The following is a 20,504-nucleotide window of genomic DNA, read 5'->3' as shown; positions in this document are numbered from 1 at the left end:
TTTTAAACCAGTCAGACCAAAGGAAGAAATGTACATCACTTTTACTCTCATTCCTCTGCCCAGACTCAGTCACATGACTATACCTAACTGCAGAGGAGGCTGGGAAATGTAGTCCAAGCTGTATCAGCAAGAAGAAAGGAACACAGGTTTGGCGAACAATTAGCCAATCCCTCTCACAGTGGCTTTCCCAGAATATTATACTTTATCTGCAGATACATCCAGCTCTTGCATCCTAGGAATGTGAATGTAAATGCTATGTTTATTACAATGAAATTCTACTACTTAACAAATTTGTCTCCCAATGAAATTTACTATAAAATGGATTGCCTGTAAAAGGTAAGTTTTCACTATCATTACACACTAGCTTATTCAAATATGAGTTCAACGACATAAAAATACTTTAAAATCTCTTTAGTTCTCATATCAAATAGTGGTACTGTCTCCACCTGCATTTCTTACTTGTCAAACTTAATATTTCTAAATCTCAACATTTCTAAAACCGAACTCATTATCTTCCCCTCCATATCTCCTCCTGACTTCCTCAGCTGAGAAAAAGACCTCTAGACAACCAGTTATTCAAGCCAGATGCTTGGAAATAACCCTTTATATCTTACTCTCAAACCTCCATCCAATTTATCAGTAGGTTTTACTTTCAAAATATATCTTGAGTCCATTAATTTTTTCCAATTTCCCTGAATCCAAGCCAAATCCACTTCTCACCTGGATTACTGCTGTAGTTTTATTTCTACTTCTACCTTTAGAGTAGCTCTCTACTTTTAAATTTTCTCAATCTATTCCTTCTCACATAAATCAGATAATCTTTTGAAAATCCTTAGAAAGATTCGCATTGTACTTAGGATAAAATCCAAAATCCTAACCAAAGCCTTTGAGACCCTGCAAGAATCCGGTCCCTGGCTTCATCTCCAACCTCATGTGCCAGCATTTATTTCACTCAATTTGTACCAGCCTCTCGGTTCCTTGAAAGGTCAAATGCCTTTCTGCCTAAGGGCCTTCCCACATCGTATTTCCTCTGTTCAGGAAATGTGTTTTTTTTTTAAACCATGAAATATATTTTCATATAAAAGAATCTAATTGATGTATATAACTCCCACTCAATTCAAGCACTACGGCCAGGATAGGCAATTATCCCAACTGTCTCCCTCTGGGAAGAAGAAGTATACAGAGGGGATGGGCCTTTCCCCCTAGCTTACCTATTGACAAAGAACCTTTTAGAAGTCCTGGCTTTGTCTTTGTCTTCTGCACAAGACCTGTTAAAGCCTAAGAGCTAGGCCACCAGGGATCGGAAAATGCCCAAAAAACAAAATATAGGTTTAGAATTCACTTATATCTCAGGATTCAGGTTTTCTCATAATTTCTGGCTCCTAAAAATTTTCCTTATATTCCCACTAACTCAGCCACACATTTAAAAATATTTTTAAATTATTTTATCCAGAAGTTTTAGATGTTCTGTACCAGAAAAGTTTATACTGACATCTAGTCCACCATTTTGCTAGCAAGCAAAGATCCACAGCATTCTTCGCTACTCCTCTTCAGGGGCGAGCTCCTGTTACTCTCTTAGAGTTTCAGCTTAAAATGTCACTTCCTCAGAAAAGCTTCCCTTGATCCTCATTCCCCAATCTGAATTAGCTTCTTAGTATTTTCTCTCTTGTAACAAACTTCTCTTCCCCTTTGTAACTTTTATTACAACTTCCGATTTAACATTATTTTTGTGTCATCTGTCCCTTCTGCTATCCTGTAAGCTCCTGGAGGACAGGAATCTTGTTTGTCATGATTATTACTGAATAGAAAGCCTAGTGCAGTCCTAGGACACAGTACGTGCACAAAAAATCTTAAATATTTATTAAGCAAAAGAATGAACAGATGCAATTTAATGTAACCATATTGAGTCAGAGTAGTCTTAAATCTTGTAAGTGACTGATAAATACTGGCAATATTAAACAACTTTTAAATATTGACAGCCTTCAAAAACTATAGAGTATAGCATAAGATTAATACAAAAAATAGTGAGTTAAGAGAGGTAGGAAAGCACGACTCTGGAAACAGACTGCTTGAATTTGACTTCTGGCTCTGTCGCTCATTAGCCAAGTGGCCTTTGTTAGAGATTTAAACATTCTGTGCCTCTTTTCTGATCTGTACAATCAGGTCAATAAGAGTACTTTGTGATGTTAGTGTGATGATTAAATGACAAACATGCCAGGCATCCAAGGAAGCAAGATGTAATTGTTGCTGTGGCTGTTATCATTACAAAGTTCAAGTTAACCAATGATGCCTTCAAATAAAAATGGCAAGTTACACAGAATCAGAAGGGAAAAATATGGAGAAGCAGCAAGCTGTAGAAAGAGACTCTAGTCGCAGATGCACCAGCAAGAAGCAGGAGCATATGGAGACATCCATGAGGGAGGCAGAGAGGGCTGGCGTGGGTGCCCACTGCCAGCACACAGACACGACCAGCACAGTGGTTAGGAGAGAAGGGGCTGCTGGAGAGAGCCTGAGATGGCCCTGCTGTCTCCTTCTGCAACATGCTCACAGCACTTAGCTCACTCTATCCATCACCAACTCTCTGTGGGGAAGATGTCTTTGGATCTGATTTTGGGCTCAGTTCACCGAAAATAGTTGGGAACATCAGCCAAGTAGGCAAGGTGAAGTTGTGTGCCTTTTGACAGCAGCAAGCATCTCCGGGCATTAAAGGTAAGTTCTGTCTAATGCAGCAGTTTCCTGAAAAAGTGCAGCAGTCTACTCATGACGGACAGCTCCAACCCAGCATGCCAAAACCGAGCTCTCCAGGTGCCCAAGCCTGTTCCTCCTCATATTATCCCCACCTGGTGGTCGCATTGCCCTTCTCCATGGTACTTCGGCCAGAATTGTGGTGTCATTCTTTTTTAAAGATTTTTATTTATTCAGTTTTTTCCCCCCAAAGCCCCAGTAGACAGTTGTATGTCATAGGTTCACATCCTTCTAGTTGCTGTATGTGGGACCCGGCCTCGTGTTGGAGGGAGAAGCGGTGCCTCGGGGCGCTCCCGGGATCCAAACCCGGGTCGCCAGCATCAGAGCGCGCGCACTTAACCGCCAAGCCACAGAGCCGGCCCATGTGGTGTCATTCAAAACCGATGCCAGGTTTACTCACTCGGATTGTGAAAAAAAATTTTTTTTTATTGAAAAACCAGTATCAGCTTATGGTAAAAGAAACTGTATAAAAGGATAAAAGTATTAATAAATGAAAGTAAATATTACTAAATGGCACGGAAGTCTCCTTTCACATCAAATCTCAGCCCTCTCCTCAGAACCAAGTTTTTTGTATGTAATAAAACATAAATATGCTATGCATGTGTGTAGTAGACTGTTACAGGAATGGCTCCCAATCAGTCATGTCTCCTGGTATCCATTTCCTTTGTGTGGCACCCTCTAACATTGACTCTCCATGTGATTGGTTTTGGTCAAGGTGACACTGACAAATGTGACACAAGCAGAGGCTTGATAAGTGCTCGCGCATTGGGTCTTGCCTTCTTTGAAACCTAAAACCACACTGCTGCAAAGAAGCCAAAGGTGAAAAAACATATGGAAAGAGAGGAAAAAATCCTACTCCGAGCTGTCCCACCAACTGAATGCTAACCCATGAATAAATCCAGAGACAACAGCAGAAGAACCACCCAGCCAACTCACAGAATCATGAAAAATATTGTTGTTGTAAACCAGTAAGTTTGGGGATGGTTTGTTACGCAGCAATAGATAACTGATACAATGTGCAAGCATAAATATGCAGATACACTACTGACATTCCTTGAATTTGGTTTATGAAGAATAAAATATAACTGATAATTATGAAATACATACAGAGAATTTAATAGAAAATACAAAACATGATGATAACTTTATACATAAAGAAGGAACAGACTAGTCCACCATTTGGGATCTATCATTCTCTTGATTATAAACTCTATTAATTTAACATTCTACCCTGTTTAAAAAGGCTGTGGCATATACGTCTTAGCCTCAGTTCTTCCAACACAGTTATTTTTAGCATAGACAAGTAAGAAGTTTTTCAAATGAAACTTAAAAAACCTTTTAGTATTCTAAAATCATTGAATAATGATCTGAAAAATCTAATAGTTAAAGATAAGAGAGGGTTTCTGGGTACCCATAGCATCAAGAAAGAAAGCTGACCTTCTATCTAAGTCTTAAAGGTCCATAAAGGTGGAAAATTTATATTTCATAATCCCTGTAATCTATACAGTATGATAGGCACCCTTCTTAAAAACAGAATTCAGACCAAGAAACTCAGCTATTTTACTTTTCTGTAGGAAGAAACCTGGAATACTATTCAGTGTAACACATGAGGATTTTTCTGTTTATTTCCAGAGAGGATTTAAAGCCCAATATTCTTCATCTTAAATGAACAGGATTTTTTTAACTGAATAAATATTTAATGAGTGACTTCTTTGATCCTGTTGCTATGGTAGGCATTGGATCAGGCACAAGGCATCTAGAGAGGAGCAAGGTAGAGTCAAACCCTCGAGGACTCACAATGAGAGAAAATGACTCAAAATGAATACAGGAATAACGGTTAACATTTTTTGTATACTAACTATGCATCACATTGTGCTAAGTTTCTTATATATATATTACCTTAATCCTCACAGTAATCCTATTACATAGATAATATTTTCCTCATTTTGCAGGAAAGACAACTGAGGTATAGGGAGTATAAGTAACTTGCCAGAGATCACACAGGTAATAAATAGAGAAGCTAAGATTGGAACTCCAACAACACGGCTTCAGAAAACCACATTCTTAACTCCAACTGTGGTGCTCTAGTGGAGGAATTGCCAGAATGAGAATAAATAACAGCCTAGGTTCCCAGAGGAGGTAGCGTCTGATCTGGGTCTAAAAGGTGAATAGAGATTTGCCTGACCCCATAACTGCAACAGGAATTGATGAATAAGTTAGCCAGTACTTCACACACATGCCCCGCTTTTTTAATTCTTACAACATCCTTGTGTAGTGGGTATTAGCCTCATTTCGTGATGAGAAAACTCATACTCCAGGAGATTAAGTAACTTTCTCCGGATCATTCAGTCATTAAGAACTGGAGTCAGAGTGCAAACCTCGACTTGTCTGCCTCCACAGCCTCTGCTTTTTCTAGGCACTCCACAGAGAGAAAGTATTCCAGGCAGAAGGGACAAGATGTGATGAGGCCAGGAAGAGCACGGCACATTAGTCTGAAAGAAGGGGATGTGTACCAAGCTGAGGGGGGGTGGGGTTTATCCTGCAGGTAACAGGGAGCCAGTAGTGTTCTCTGAGGCGAGGAGAGATAAGATGTGGTTGGTTTTCCAGGCAGACAACTCTCGTGGTAGTAAGTAGAGGAAACTAGAGAAGATAAAAACTAAAGTCAGAGAGACCATGGGCCAGCCCCATGGCTTAGCGGTTAAGTGCACGCGCTCCGCTGCTGGCGGCCTGGGTTTGGATCCCTGGCGCCCACCGCTTCTCCGGCCATGCTGGGGCCGCGTCCCACATACAGCAACTGGAAGGATGTGCAGCTATGACATACAACTATCTACTGGGGCTTTGGGGGGAAAATAAATAAATAAAATCTTTAAAAAAAAAAATAAAGTCAGAGAGACCAGGTAGTCTGAGGTGGCTATAACACCTCAGGTTATAACAATGTCGGGGGCCTGAAACTATGAATTCTAAAGTTTCTAAGAAGATCCCACTGTGTCAGACAATTTTCTTCAGAATTTTTCCCTCACAGGGGCGATGGCTGCATCCTGGCTTGTTAAACAACGGCCATCCTAAAATTTGGTGAAATATTTTAGGATAAAATGTTTTATGTAAATGGGGGCCAGCCCAGCGGCACAAGCGGTTAAGTGCGTGCACTCTGCTTCAGTGGCCTGAGGGTTCTCTGGTTCAGATCCCGGGTGCGCACTGACACACCGCTTGTCAAGGCACGCTGTGGTGGTGTCTCACATAAAGCAGAGGAAGATGGGCACAGATGTTAGCCCAGGGCCGATCTTCCTTGGCAAAAAAGAGGAGCACTGGCATCAGATCTTAGCTCAGGGCTGGTCTTCCTCACAGAAAAAAAAAAAAAGTCTTATGTAAATGATTTTGGAAAAGAAACTAAGTCCCTATGTCCTATATAGTATTCAAACTACGTTGTTGCTTAAAACACTTATTTTATTATAATACAGACTTTCTTCTCTCACTGGACATTCTGCTAAGACATAACTTATTTACTTACACAATTCACTGCCTCTCTTTTAGGAAAGAAGGGGAATCGGGGAGGTTGTGGTTTGTATAAGATATGATACAATACAAAGGCAGGAATGTAAGAAAGTTAATGCAATAAGACCGTACCAGAACAGGGTACATAAGGTAAATTAGAACTTTTAACAAGCTAATATGCATGCCAGAGGAAATTCATTGGCAGTCTAGTGGGCTGATGGAAGTGGAGGGTGGAGTTGTGAAGAAAACTAGGATTTTTTAGATAATCTGAGAGTTTAGGAGAAAATGGGAGAACTCGAGTATGCTGACAAATAGGGAACTGTCACGTGTTATCAGATTTTGGAGATATAGTTCAGCGTTGCCAAGTAAGATTCATGTTCAGAAGAGAATGTTTTCAGAGAAATTGGCATCCTGTTGACTATGAGAAAGGCATTGTTATAGGCTAAATTGTATGCCCCCCAAATTCCTATGCTGGAGCCCTAATTCCCAGTACTGGTGTCCTTACAAGAAGAGGCGATTAGGACACAATCAATACAGACAGAGGGATGACCATGTGAGGACACAGTGAGAAGGCAAGGAGAGAGGCCTCAGAAGAAAGCAAACCTGCCGACACCTTGATCTTGGACTTCTAGTCTCCAGCACTGTGAGAAAATAAATTTCTGCTGTTTAAGCCACATAGTTCGTGGTATTTTCTTATGGCAGCCCTAGCAAACTGATACAGACATGAAACTGTAGGCAGACATGAGAACCAGTAAAATAAGTACTGCCTATTTAGGAACCAACTTAGTGAGAAACTTCAATATATAGTAAGAGTTAGTAGGAAGTACAGTGATCCTAAGGGTAAGGGGTAATAGAGGGTAATGCAGTGCCTGGAAAAGAGAATGAACGAAACACTGCATAGAACACACGGATACTTGTGTACAACCTGTGCCAAATTGAGTAAGTGAGGCTTCCCCTAACCTAAACCACATACAAGAAACTCCTCATGTGGTCTGTACTCTAAGATTCTCTCACATAATAATGATAATAATAATAATAATAATAAATAACGAGTATTTGAAAGAGATCACATGAACTACATATTATAGCGATTTGGGTAGGAAGTGGTACAGGCAGGGAAAAGGTATAAGACCAGACATTCCAGATGAAAGAAATAGCTCCCTCCCACAGGTGGCAGCAATAAAAAGTCCTCAAACCAGAGGGCTTGACAATGAGAAAAGACTGCCCATTTAATCACAACTATTAACGACAGCAAGGAATATAACTGTCCCCTTTGGCGGTTGTTTGTCTTTAAGTGGAGCTTCAGAAAGCTTGACAAACTGCAGTTGGAGATATGTGAATAACACGTAAAAATTTTCACTATCTTTTTTGGGTTGCTATTCTCATTTACACGTTGTTTCCATCATTTCAAAAGGAAAGATTTTTTTGCAGGGGCGGAGGGGGTAAGAGAGAACAGTAAAATACATAAGTTCTCTAGAATATTATTTAGACTCAGCTATATACTAGCTAAATACTAAAAGGGTCCATGAGTTGGCAAAACAAGAATATGAATGACTAAGTAAATATAATGTAATTATATTTTATACTCCTCAGAATAGAGGCATTGGCATTTGAAACAGCTGTGGTTGAAGTGTTTTGAACTCTAAACCCCCAGGATCCAATGGCCCAGCCTTCCTAATCTAACCTATTTTAAACACCTAAGACATTTAAATTTATTTTTATTGCTACCTAAAAAACCAAAATTATTTCCAGTGAGCAGCAACAAGGGCACAGAGGAACACCATATCTGTTTTCTTGTCTAAATCAGATCCCTAAACACAAACTGTGAAGCACACTTTAAATATAATCTTAATATGAACTCAAATAGTAAAAAAAAAATCAAAGAAATGTGGATCTCATTGTAAATAGCTGTGGGAAGATTATTTATCACCACTGTTTCCAAAGAGTGAAGATGAGTTCTAACTTTATTCTCCAACACAGATAAACATAAATCATAACAACCGGATAAAAGGTAATTGGCAAAACATTGCAGAAAGGGATATGAAATATGAAAACTCCCATTTAAGAGCACAACCATTATTCTTACTGAGTCTTTGGAAGACAGCTGAAAGTGAATTCGTTGCAGGGGAAAATAGAATACTTAAGGTTTGAAGGGAGAGAAACTACTAGTTGAAATAGTAGTTACGAAGGGTTCTTTTTTGTTGTTAATTCTATGTGGAAAGCTCTGTCTGAGGACACTGTACCAAATTTGGAATGCATATAAGGGCATAATGCTTTATTCCTATGATTTATTATTTCTTTTTCTAAAAAAAAGAGATGCCCACACAGAAATCAATTTTTATGTCTGTTTATCTTATTTTCCTTTAGGGTAGGAGAAGTTAATGATATATATAGATTAGTTCATGATACAATACCCAGGTTCACCCATCAAGTTAATTTTAAAATGTCTGTATGGCTTTTTCCTTACTAAACTGAAAGAAAGTGACTGGCAGAAGTAGGTATAATGGTAAAACAAAACGGCAGAAATAAATAAAGGAGACAAAAGCATTCTGATTAGGAACAGCCAGAAAAGCTGAGTTTTCTAAATGTGGTGAGTGCCTGATGCCTGGGCGTCTGGAACTATGGCCTATTTTCTCTACCTGTTATCAACTGTTTCAGAGCATGCCCCTGCTCATTTCCACAATACATGATTTGAGAGAGGCAAGATCAAATTGTATTAATCCCTGTTTTTGGGAAAAACCAAACAATGCCCCAAATCTGAGGAGCACTGAGGATTATAAAAATTAAGAGAAGCCTCAAAGGAAAAAAGAGGCAAATGTTTTGATACAGAAATTACCTCATTATCAATTTGTTAATTATCACATCTCTCTATCCTATAACATAAACATTTCCCCAGCAGAAGATTATAACACTTTAAACCAAATATTCCCATTGTGGTTGTCAATGTAGAGGTCTTTACAGGAAAGGAACACACGATGTAGTTCCATTAAAAATGAACCCTTTCCATGGTGCACATGAGGGCACACATTTTAGATCCAGGGGGTTGACAAAAGCTTCTGTGTGGCCTCATCGCTAATTCAAAGAAAGCCTCTATTTGGGAGATTACATTCTTGTTTACACACAGCAAAAATAGGCAGAAATAAATAACAAACAGCATGAAGAAATTAGAGGTAAATTGCTTTTAATACAAATGTTCTTTATAGTTTTTCTCTGGAGTGAAAGTTATTTTCAAACAGTTAAATTCAAATCCATGGTTAAAAATATGGAGGTCTCAGAGGAAAAAATATTAAATTTCTAGATGAACAAATTTACTGTATCCCATTAAAAACATGATTTGTGAGTGGCAAGATCAAATTGTATTAATCCACTCAAGGAGAGTGGATAATTGTCCATAATAGTATATAGGTAACTGAGCTGGAGTGGAGCTTAGAATTTTCTGAGGCAAGAAGTTACCATGGTAACATCTTGTCATTGGTGGCCACCTCTCCAGCACGGGGTAAGAAGACAATTTTGGTGTGTAAGAGGAAGATGTCAGGGCAGGACTTTGTTGTTAGCCACTAGGAGCCCTCCTAATTTCCCTTGCTCTTATTGCCTCTGCCATCTTTGTTTATTCCTCCTACAATGCATTTCAAATCTCTATGATTAGAGTAAAATGCTAGTGATGGTAGCGGTGTTATTAGGACAGAGAGAAGCAAGTCATAGAAGCTGGCCATGGATTGCAAAATAGCAATTGGCGTGGTTTTGCTGCCACTAATTAACCTGAGTGAACAACTGAAAATTTTAAGCACTGGCCAGTATTATTTTCCAATGTTACTAAAAGGTCTTTAAAATATAAGAGTTCTTGGAGAAAAGAAGCTTTTTTCTTGGGTAACAACTAGCAAGTCATTTAATTTAATGTCTTCCTCCACCATTCTCCCTGTTTGTGGAGTTCAACAACTCTTTGCAGCTCTCCCTCACCCCATTTTCTTGTGGTCTCTCAGTCCCCAATTGTCTTTACTTTCTTTTCTACTAGTTGGATTCCATTATCCATCCTGTCATCCACTCTCTGGCTACTAGCCTCATCTCCCTGACCCTGTGGTGTGCTAGGGTCAGCAACTAGGGTCAGTTTAGGAGAAGTGACTGTTAATATTACAAACTGTGTGAGCCAGTTCTTAAGTCACTGGTACCTTGAAATTGGCCATGGGGGCAGTATTTACACCAAGGAAATTGGCAAAAGCTACAAATCAGAAATTCTCCTTTTTCTCATCCCTCTCGTTTCCCCAAGATCTAGTATGTTAGTGTACCATTGCCCTGGCCCCACTCTCCTTCCCTTGCCTTATGCTGGCAGACCTCAACTCTGGGTCCAAATAACTGTCTGCTTTCTTCATGTATATATTTGAGCTGTTGAGTGTTTCTAGAGAAACGTACAAAACATTGCAGATCTTTGCCACTATGAATTCATAACCTCCAACAATACAGTCTGATGATTCTCTTGTGTTTTCCCAGTTGGTTCTTCCTTTCTCTACAATGTCCATCTAAAAGCTTTTCTATGTTCTTTAAACCTCTCACTCTACTATATTCCCTTCATTCTAGAATCTGCCTAATTGAAATAACAAAAACCTTCAAGTGGAATATTCTCAATTTCCTCCTCACCAAACTGCACATTCTCTTTATCTCCATCTATTCCTTGCTCATTCCCTCCTGCTGTAATGGAAGAAAGGTCCATTCTTTTGAGGCTAATCCCTTACCTCCTTGGATGCCTGTCTCTATTGACATATTCCCCATCTCTACTGAATCTTCAACTTTTCTCTTTCTGTGGGCCTTTCTTTCTTATTTGAAGATGGAGTGGTCTGGTCCCTGGATATCAACCCTCATCATTCTCTGAGCTATAGTGATGTTGGCCTTCTCCTAGTTTCTTAAACCTACCTTACTCGCTCCCACCTCACAGTATTTGCACATGCTGTTCCTTCAGTCTGGAATGCCTTATAATCTTAATTCAAGAAAGCTTTTCCTAAATCACTAAGTCAAAGTCAGGTTCACATAAATGCAAAGTGAGTATTTATCTCACTTTGTAACTACACATTTACTAAGATGATTATCTAATACACATTTTCCGCACAACAGTATAAACTCCATGAATTCAGGGAGCACATCTGCTTATGTTCAACCTTGTATTCCCTGTGTCTAGCACAATGCCTGGCATAGAGTAGGTGCTCAATGAAGAAATTCACTCATTAAGATTTCTCAGCATTTAAAGACTCTTCTTTCCCATCCTCCAAAAATCCACCTCAACCTCAAGTCTACTTATCTCTCTCTTGTACTTACTCTCTGGCTTGCTGGCTGTCTCTTCCATCCTCCATTTTCCCCCCATACTAACCTTCTTAGGAGAGTTGTTTCATCTTCCTTTCCCCATTTACTCACCTCCCATTTATTCCTTGAATCATTGGCTTTTATACTTCGTCACTCCACTGAAACTATTCTCACTAAGGCCATTAAGGACCTCTTTATTGTTAACTATCACACAATGTCCACTTTCCACTCCTCAGTACATTACATGACCTCTAAGCATCAGTGACATTTGTTAACTTCTTCCTTCTTAAAAATGAATACTTTTTCCCTTAGCGTTCACACTTCACATTCTTCTGGGTTTCTTCCTGCCTTCTCTGTCTCACCAGCTTCTACTACTCAGCCCTTCTTTTATGTGTTAATGAATCTACCCTCAACCCTTGTCTCTGCTCCTCTGTGAGAATCACCCAGTTCCATAGTTTCAATACTGATGACATTCAAATGCCCACTTTTAGCTTGGATCTCACTTCACTATCCACTGCCCATCTGATATTTTTATGTACTTGGATATGAGTTTGTGGATATACACCACAAACTTATCATGTCCAACACTTACCTCATTATCTTCTATCCTTGTAATTTGTTCTCTTTTGTTTGCTCCCTTTTGCAGTGCGATTACTACCAAGTTGCCTAAGTAAGAATCCTGAGTGTCATCACTGGCTCTCTTTCCCTGCCCTAATGCTCAAATTTAATCAATAAGATCTGTTGATTCTATCTCTTGAATATCTCTGGAATCTGTCCACATCTCTCCAGCCCATAACACATACACTGGTCACTTCTCACCTGGATTACTGTAACCATCCCTGAATTAGTCTGTCACCCATATCTACGGTTACTCCTTTCAATCCATTCTCCACATGGCAGCCAGAATGACCTTTCTAAAACATAAATCTGATCATTTCTGTCTCCTATTTAAAACCCCTCAATGCTTGCTCCCCAAGATAAAAATCCAAATTGCTTACCATGGCTTACATGGCTCTGCACCAGCTGTCTGGCTCTTGTTTACCTCTCTAATCTTCTATTTACTCCCCTCATTTCCTATTCTCCAGCCATGCACCACGTGTAGGTCTTGGACAACTTCATATTTTCTTACCTCTGGGCCTCTGCATATTCTCTGCAAGGACCATCCTTCCTGCTGCCTCCATACACTCCTTAACTCCTGCTAATCCTTCAGGTCTCATCTTAACTCTTACTTCCTCTGACAAGTCCTCTTGCATAGTTTCTGGCACAGAATAGGCACTTATTAAATGACCTATCTTTCCTAATTCCCTTGTTTTAGTTTAATGCTAGGTTTTGCAGTTTTAATTTTGCTCGAATTATTTTACTAGTAAAATACAAATGAAATAGGCTGATTTATATTTTAAAAAATTCATTTACGAAGATCTACCGACAGAATATTTTGAGTGATGAGATGAACTTCACTACTAATGAGGTCCATCATAGACGTGGCATTTGCAACATTATTCCAAATAAAAATCAACTAAAAAAAAAAAAAAGACTTGCTTCCCAGTCTTTGGAGACTAATTCTCAGGAAAGGTTTACAGGTCCATAGAACTAAGGTATATATAGTACTCTAACTAAGACTACAGATGTTTTACTCTTCTAGTTCATCTTTTTATTTTTATCAGAGCAATGCCACTCAAATGAATTCTATTATGTTTAAAGACTCAAAATTTTAATATTTCATCATCTACCTATATAGCACCTATTTGAACCACATGTGGCATGAAATATTGAATTAAATCATATACAATGTCTAAAATCTGACAGTTTTTGACCAATAAGAATGATAATTTCATCAATTCAATCCAATATAACATAAATGGTATTGAATAAAATTATGTAGAAAAACAGGCAATCAGATCAAGAATAATTATAAAGGTTATGTGTATATGTACTGGAATACATATAGGTATCCCATTCATAAATTCTTATGTTCTATAGAAATATCAATTTGTTTAACAAGTTTAAGATTGTCCCACAGTACAGAGACTAAATTTTTCTGAGTCACCGAGTTCCCTTTAAGAATTCAGTGAAAGCTCTATATTGTCTCACCAGGAATAACAAAATGCTCATATGCTTATATAAAAAAAATTCAAACTTCTATTGATTCAGAGTGCATGAAGCCAAGATCCAAGTTTAAGAAGCTCTGGAATAGCAGAATTTTTAACTCTAAGGTGAAAAGATTGAATAATGATATTCAGCAAAAGCTAACTCCCTGGGAAAGTGCAGGATATTCATATAGTAAGTAACCAAATTACTTTTCAAAGTAAAGTCTGATGGGCCAACATATTTTCTAATTTTACCCTGACTGAAACCATAAGAGCAGAGAGGATATCAGAATAATTTAAAATCACGTTAGTTAAATTCGAAAAAATCAACATCAAAAGATATTCCTGATATTTAATATTACACAGGCTTTAGAAGAATAAGTTATTTATCCAATTTGATGTGGTTTATTAATACATCCTGTTGGTACACTCACAGAAATAAGTCACATATGGAGCTAAGTTATTTTTTACCTGCAACTGTTACATCTATTTTAGAACCAGTCAGTTCACTGAAATCACTGATCACCTAGTTTTGTAAAGTTAGAGGAAAGTGATTCATTTTGTTGGCTAATTAAATGAGAAAATGTCCATTCAAAGAAGACACAACCGTAGACAAATACTAACTTTGAAAATAATTAAAATGCAAAAAACATGTTTTATTACTTTTGACAGAAATTCTATCTTTAAACAAGCTGTAGATAAGAAATTGTGAGTTCAACTTTTTGCCTATTCCATGCCTGCAGTCACCCTTGTCTGTGAATGCTTTGTCTAACACAGAGCCTTGGTTCCTGAGTCCATGATTGCCTACAATGTCCAGCTGCAGCATATACTGCTGTAATGATGGCATGCTGACTCACATCCTCACCACATTCCCACTTCCATTATTCAGTGTAACACCTCATCCTCCACAACCTCTCACAGGTTGCAGTATATCAGGATGGGGAAGGGGGAGGTGCAGTGAACAGTGGCATAGGTCTTAGAGTTTTTTCAAAACTGCAAGCATTGTGAAACCTATTTAGTGGGTTGTGACTAGCTTTTCAGTTTGAGGAATTTTCTTGCAGGGAGAGGAGAGGTTTAAAATGAATTAGAATACAATACAGAAGAAGAGAAAACATTAGAGTGCATCATACATTGCAAGGGTAAGTATGTCTTCAGATATATATATGTGTATATGTGTATGTATGGTCAAGGTCTTGATATAAAAGTTATTTTAAAATGTAGGTCTTGGTTTAAAAACAACTTTAAACCTTTAGTTTGGAGACCTATGTTCCAGTCCCAGCACAACCCCCGAATACTGTACCCCTCATGTCTTCCTTCTCTCAATTTCACCTCACATCTGCCTCAATCATGTTATAAATTAAAACGGTGTCCTGTGATACGAAAGCAATACACAAAAATCTGTTGTGTTTCTGTACACTAATAACAAACTATCAGAAAGAGAAATTAACAAAATAATCCCATTTACAGTTGCATCAAAAGGAATAAAATACCTTGGAATAAATTTAACCAAAGAGGTGAAAGATTTGTATACTAAAAATAATAACACATTAATGAAAAAAATTGAAGAAGACACAAATAAATGGAAAGATATTCCATGCTCACAGAGTGGAAGAATTAATATTGTTAAAATGTCTACTACCCAAAGCCATCTACAGATTCAATGCAATCCCTATCAAAATTCCAATGGCATTTTTCACAGAAATAGAGTGAACAATCCTAAAATTTGTACGGAACCACAAAAGACTCTGAATAGCTGAACAATCCTGGAAAAAAAAAAAAACAAAGCTGGAGGCATCACGCTCCCTCATTTCAAACTATATTACAAACCCACAATAACCAAAACAGTATAGTAGCGGCATAAAAACAGACACATAGATCAGTGGAACAGAACAGAGAGCCCAGAAATAAACCCACGCATATACGGTCAATTAATTTGCAACAAAGGAGCCAAGAATATATAAAGGGGAAAAATAGTGTCTTCAATAAATGGTGTTGGGAAAACCGGATAGCAACACGCAAAAGAATGAAAGTGGACCACTATCTTACACCATACACAAAAATTAACTCAAAATGGATTAAAGACTTGAACATAAGACTTGAAACCATAAAACTCTTAGAAGAAAACATAGGCAGTAACCTTGCTAACATCAGTCTTGGTGATGACTTTTTGGATTTAACACCAAAAGCAAAGGCAACAAAAGCAAAAATAAACAAGCGGGACTACATCAAACTAAAAAGCTTCTGTACAGCAAAGCAAACCATCAACAAAATGAAAAGGCAACCTACTGAATGGGAGAAGATATTGGCAAATCATATATCTGATAAGGGGTTAATATTCAAAATATATAAAGAACTCATATAACTCAATAACAAAAAAACAACTTGATTACAAAATGGGCAGAGGATCTGAACAAACATTTTTCCGAAGAAGAGATACAAATGGCCAACAGGTACATGGTGCTCAACATCACTAACCATCAGGGAAATGTAATCAAAACCACAATCAGATATCACCTCACACCTGTTAGAGTGGCTATTATCAAAAACACAAGAAGTAACAAGCGTTGGCAAGGATGTAGAGAAATGGGAACCTTTCTGCACTATTGGTGGGAATGTAAATTGGTGCAGCCACTATGGAAAACAGTATGGAGGTTCCTTAAAAAATTAAAAATAAAACTACCATATGATCCAGCAATTCCACTTCTGGGTATTTATCCAAGAAAACAAAAACACTAACTCGAAAAGATATACGCAGTCCCATGTTCACTGCAGCATTATTTTCAATAGCCAAGACATGGAAACAACCTAAATGCCATCGATGGATAAAAAAACATGTGGTACATACACACAATGGAATATTATCCAGCTATGAAACGAAATGAAATCTTGCCATTTGCGACAACATGGATGGACCTTGAGGGTGTTAGGCTAAGTGAAATAAGTCAGACAGAAAAAGATAAATACCGTATGACCCCACTTATATGTGGAATATTAAAAACAAACAAACCAGTAAACAAAAATACTGAGCTCATGGATATAGAGAACAGATTGGTGATTGCCTGAGGTGGGGGGTGGTGGGAGGTAAGTGAAATGGGTGCAGGGGTTCAAAAGGTACAAATTTCCAGTTATAAAATGAATAAGTCATGGAGATGTAATATACAGCATGGTGACTATAGTTAATAATACTATATTACATATTTGAATGTAGCTAGGAGAGTGGATCTTGAAAGTTCTCACCGCAAGAAAAAAAAAATTTGTAACTATATATGGTGACGGATGTTAACTGGACTTAGTATGGTGATCATTTTGCAATATATACAAATCTCGAATCATTATGTTGTACACCTGAAACTAACATAATATTATGTCATTTATATCTTAATGAAAAAAAATGGTGTCCTGTGGGTACTGCTTAAATATCTAAGAAAAAGGTACTCTCCTTAGATAATGCAAAAAAAGAACCAAAAAACCCCTACAAATTAAAAAACAAAAACAAAAACAAAATAACAACTCTATTATTACTTTTTAAAAAACATATTCATATCTATCTGTTCATGTCCAAATAAATCATTCTGGTTGCACATGGCATTTTCATTCCAGGAAGAGTCCATTCAGATCATATTTTGAACCTGTATTCTAACACTTTCTGTTTCTCTCTCTCTCAGATCCCATGTTTCCAGCTTGACAATTGTTAGTCATCTCCATCCTCTGAGGAACTTCATAAACTATACTGGGGAAAAAAATCTTCCCTTGTAAGTTTCACATTTTGGGATCATTTTCCTGGGTTTTTCATTCTCAATGATTTTCCAATGCTACTAGATTTCCCTTGAAAACATTTAACTTTCCACTTTACCTGTACCTCTTAACTCTCTACTCTTTTATTCTTAGAAATGAATGTTTTATTTTAACAGATTCTTAAAGCACTGCCCCAGTTTACAGTACTTTTCTCTGACAGCTCTGGAACAATCAGCTGGCTGAAGCCTCCCTTTCAAACTTACCACCCACAAAATTCAGTCAAAGCCACCATGACCACTGGAATGTACTTTCAAGGTCTATAGACAAATGCGGCTTATGCTTAGTCATCTGGCCCAGCCAAATGAAATAACCAGTCCTGAAGGCTTTAAAAGTTTGCATTTCAGGATGAAGACTTCAGAGATCTATCTTTCTTAATATCTTTGGAAAATGATCTCTTTAAATATAGAATTCATTTGAAAGACAATATAATTTTTTTCTGCTCAGTTATTTACTTTCAATGTTGAATTGTACTTTTTAACATTCAGAATTTACTTTAACATAAGTTAAAATTCAAAACAAAAGTGTTACACAAAAGAAGTGTTACAGTGGGTATGGTCTTAAATGAAGTCTATGTCAAAGTACATTTTAAGTGATGAGCTTAATAAGTCAATGGCAACTCTATCTTCTAATTGCTTAGTCCAAAATCTGTGGAATCATCTTGACTCCTCTTTTCCTCTCACACCCATCTTTAATATATCATGAAATACTGTTGGTTCTCTTTCAAAACATACGCAGGTTGCAACCACCTCCATCTCCACTCCATCTCTATCCCCTCTGTTCTCGCCCTGGTTCAATCCATCATCATTTCTCAACAAGATCACTGAAAAACCCCGTCTGCTCTCCCTACTTCTACTTTCGCCGCAGTCTGTCCTCAACACAGCAGGCATTGTGACCCTCTAAAACCTCAGAGCATATCGCTCTTCCAGTCAAAACCCTGCAAGGGCTACCCACTTCACTCAAAGTAAAGCCTAAATCCTTATAATGGTCTACATTTTCTGGCTCCTTGTGAGCTCTCTAACTTCCTCTCCTAGTACTCTCATTTTCATTCACTTCACTCCAGCTACCTTGGCCTTTTTGCTGTTCCTCAAACGCACCAGGCATGAGCCAGTCTCAGGGACTTTGAACTAGCTGTTGCCTCTGCTGGATCGCTCTTCTCCTAGACACTTCCATGACTAACCCATCTCCTTCACCTTCTCAATGAGGTCTACTCTGACTATCTAATAACAACTGTAATTTTTCCTCTCCTCACCAATCCAATCTTGCTCATTCTGTCCTACTTTTCCTTTTTTCAAAGCTATTTATCACCTTCTAACATATTAAATATATTCTTTATTTATTATGTTAATTGTTTATTGTCTGTTTCCTTCTGCAAGAATGTAAGGTCCATAAGACTTGGGCTCTTTGTTCAGAAAAGAAATTTATATTTATGTCCTGGGTAGGTAAGAAGATTCCCTAGTGTATTCCAGACGTACAAGAATTAACAGCAGTAAATAGGTTCCAAATTTTTTAAAAATGTGCTCTCTCATATTGATAGCACAACTTTCTGGATAGAGATTTCTATTTCAAGTTATTTTATAAAACTTGTTTAGCTTTATCAGACATATGACAAGGAGCAATATATCCAGACATTTGGTATGTGTGGGATGGGAATGGGCAGATCAAGACTCAAAGCTTTGCAAGTGCCTTAGAGAAAGGAAAGCACTGCCTAAGCAGGCTTTTCTTGCTTTGTCCTAAATAATCTTAAGACAGAAGGCAAAAGCTAAAGACTAAGTCTGCTGCCATGGAAACCACTATCACAGCAGCCCATTCTACAGCTCCACCTATAAAATAAATATTTGTCTTCCTATTTGCTACAATCTGAACCCGCCAACTTTCACTCTAAATCCCACTAGAAGGTACAGCTACTACATACATACCAGCCTGACAAAAAAGTCTGAGAAAGACGAGTTCATACATAATGTTACCTTAAACATCGTCAAAATCCAGCAACACATAGAGAAAGGGTTTTACGTAATTTGCCATGTTATTCTGCATTCAAGTTCCACCTTTATTATACATAAATTCATGTATCTTACCTTAATATTGCAAGCCTGCTCCATTAATCTTCTTGCATTTTCCTCTGCCCTGTATCTCTTCGGAAGCTGAACTCTGAAGAACTTTAAAGCACCTTCAAAATCAGCCTGCAGAAGATCTTCCTTTGAGGTCTGCAAAATAATCACCAAGAATCATCACTATATTTTAGCCTGCATTCGGGACAAACACATTGAAAAAACAATTTCTGTTTTCCTGAATGCACTTTTATAGGTAAGATCTAGGTTAGTTCCAAAAATTTTTAGGGAGAGATTTCTAACCTCTTCACTATAAGCTGAATTAAGTCACCATAAATCCTAGAGGAAGCAACATAAGAATTAATGAACAGGCTAACATATTTTATTTATATTACCTGCAGATTAGAATGGTGGATCCTTGAAAAGCTAACCAAGTTACAGCTCTGAGAAAAAGAAAAACAAATGCCAGAAAAGGAAAAAATTTTAACTCTGGGACTAATCTGTGACTTCAGCTTGATGGGCATTTGTAAGATATTATTATTTTTGTGTGTGTGTGATGAGATTAGCCCTGTGCTAACATCTGCCAATCCTCCTCTTTTTTTGCTGAGGAAGACTGGCCCTGCGCTAACATGGGTGCCCATCTTCCTCCACTTTATATGGGAGGCCGCCACAGCATGGCTTGCCAAGCAGTGTGTTGGTGCGTGCCCAGGATCCAAACTGGCCATCCCCTGGCCCCCGCAGCGGAGTGCGCGCACTTAACCGCTTGCGCCACAGGGCCGGCCCCTAGGATAGTATTACAAAGCTGGCTTAGGACATAGACAATGCAATCAAAGCACATCAGTTACATAATAAACACCTAGTGGGAGGATGGCTTTTCAACTAATGACAGCAGCAGCTCAAGTGAACAAAATAAATTGATCTCACACCTTAAAGAAGGCTGTGAAAAAGGAAATGAAGCAAACCACTTAAGTACTGAACTTCTTCCGAAAACCACTGTTTGCAAAATTTACTTCTTTAAGAAATAGCAACCACTTAGAAATAAATATAT

The 20,504-nt window shown here is 38.0% G+C and overlaps 1 protein-coding gene across 5 annotated transcripts in view; it reads right to left on the bottom strand.

The window, feature by feature from the left end:
* Positions 1 to 20,504, bottom strand: part of RABGAP1L (RAB GTPase activating protein 1 like) — a 701,003-nt gene that overhangs the window by 120,196 nt on the left and 560,303 nt on the right. For all 5 annotated transcript variants that reach the window (XM_087438180.1, XM_004425016.3, XM_087438183.1 and 2 more), the window contains one exon: positions 19,484 to 19,612. In XM_087438180.1, coding sequence (XP_087294306.1) covers positions 19,484 to 19,612 — 129 coding nt within the window. The remainder of the gene's footprint in view (positions 1 to 19,483; positions 19,613 to 20,504) is intronic.

Source organism: Ceratotherium simum, chromosome 2 (assembly GCF_057802395.1).
Source record: "Ceratotherium simum simum isolate JZ-2026a chromosome 2, ASM5780239v1, whole genome shotgun sequence".
NCBI lineage: Eukaryota > Metazoa > Chordata > Mammalia > Perissodactyla > Rhinocerotidae > Ceratotherium > Ceratotherium simum.
This window is presented reverse-complemented; position numbering and strand designations above follow the sequence as displayed.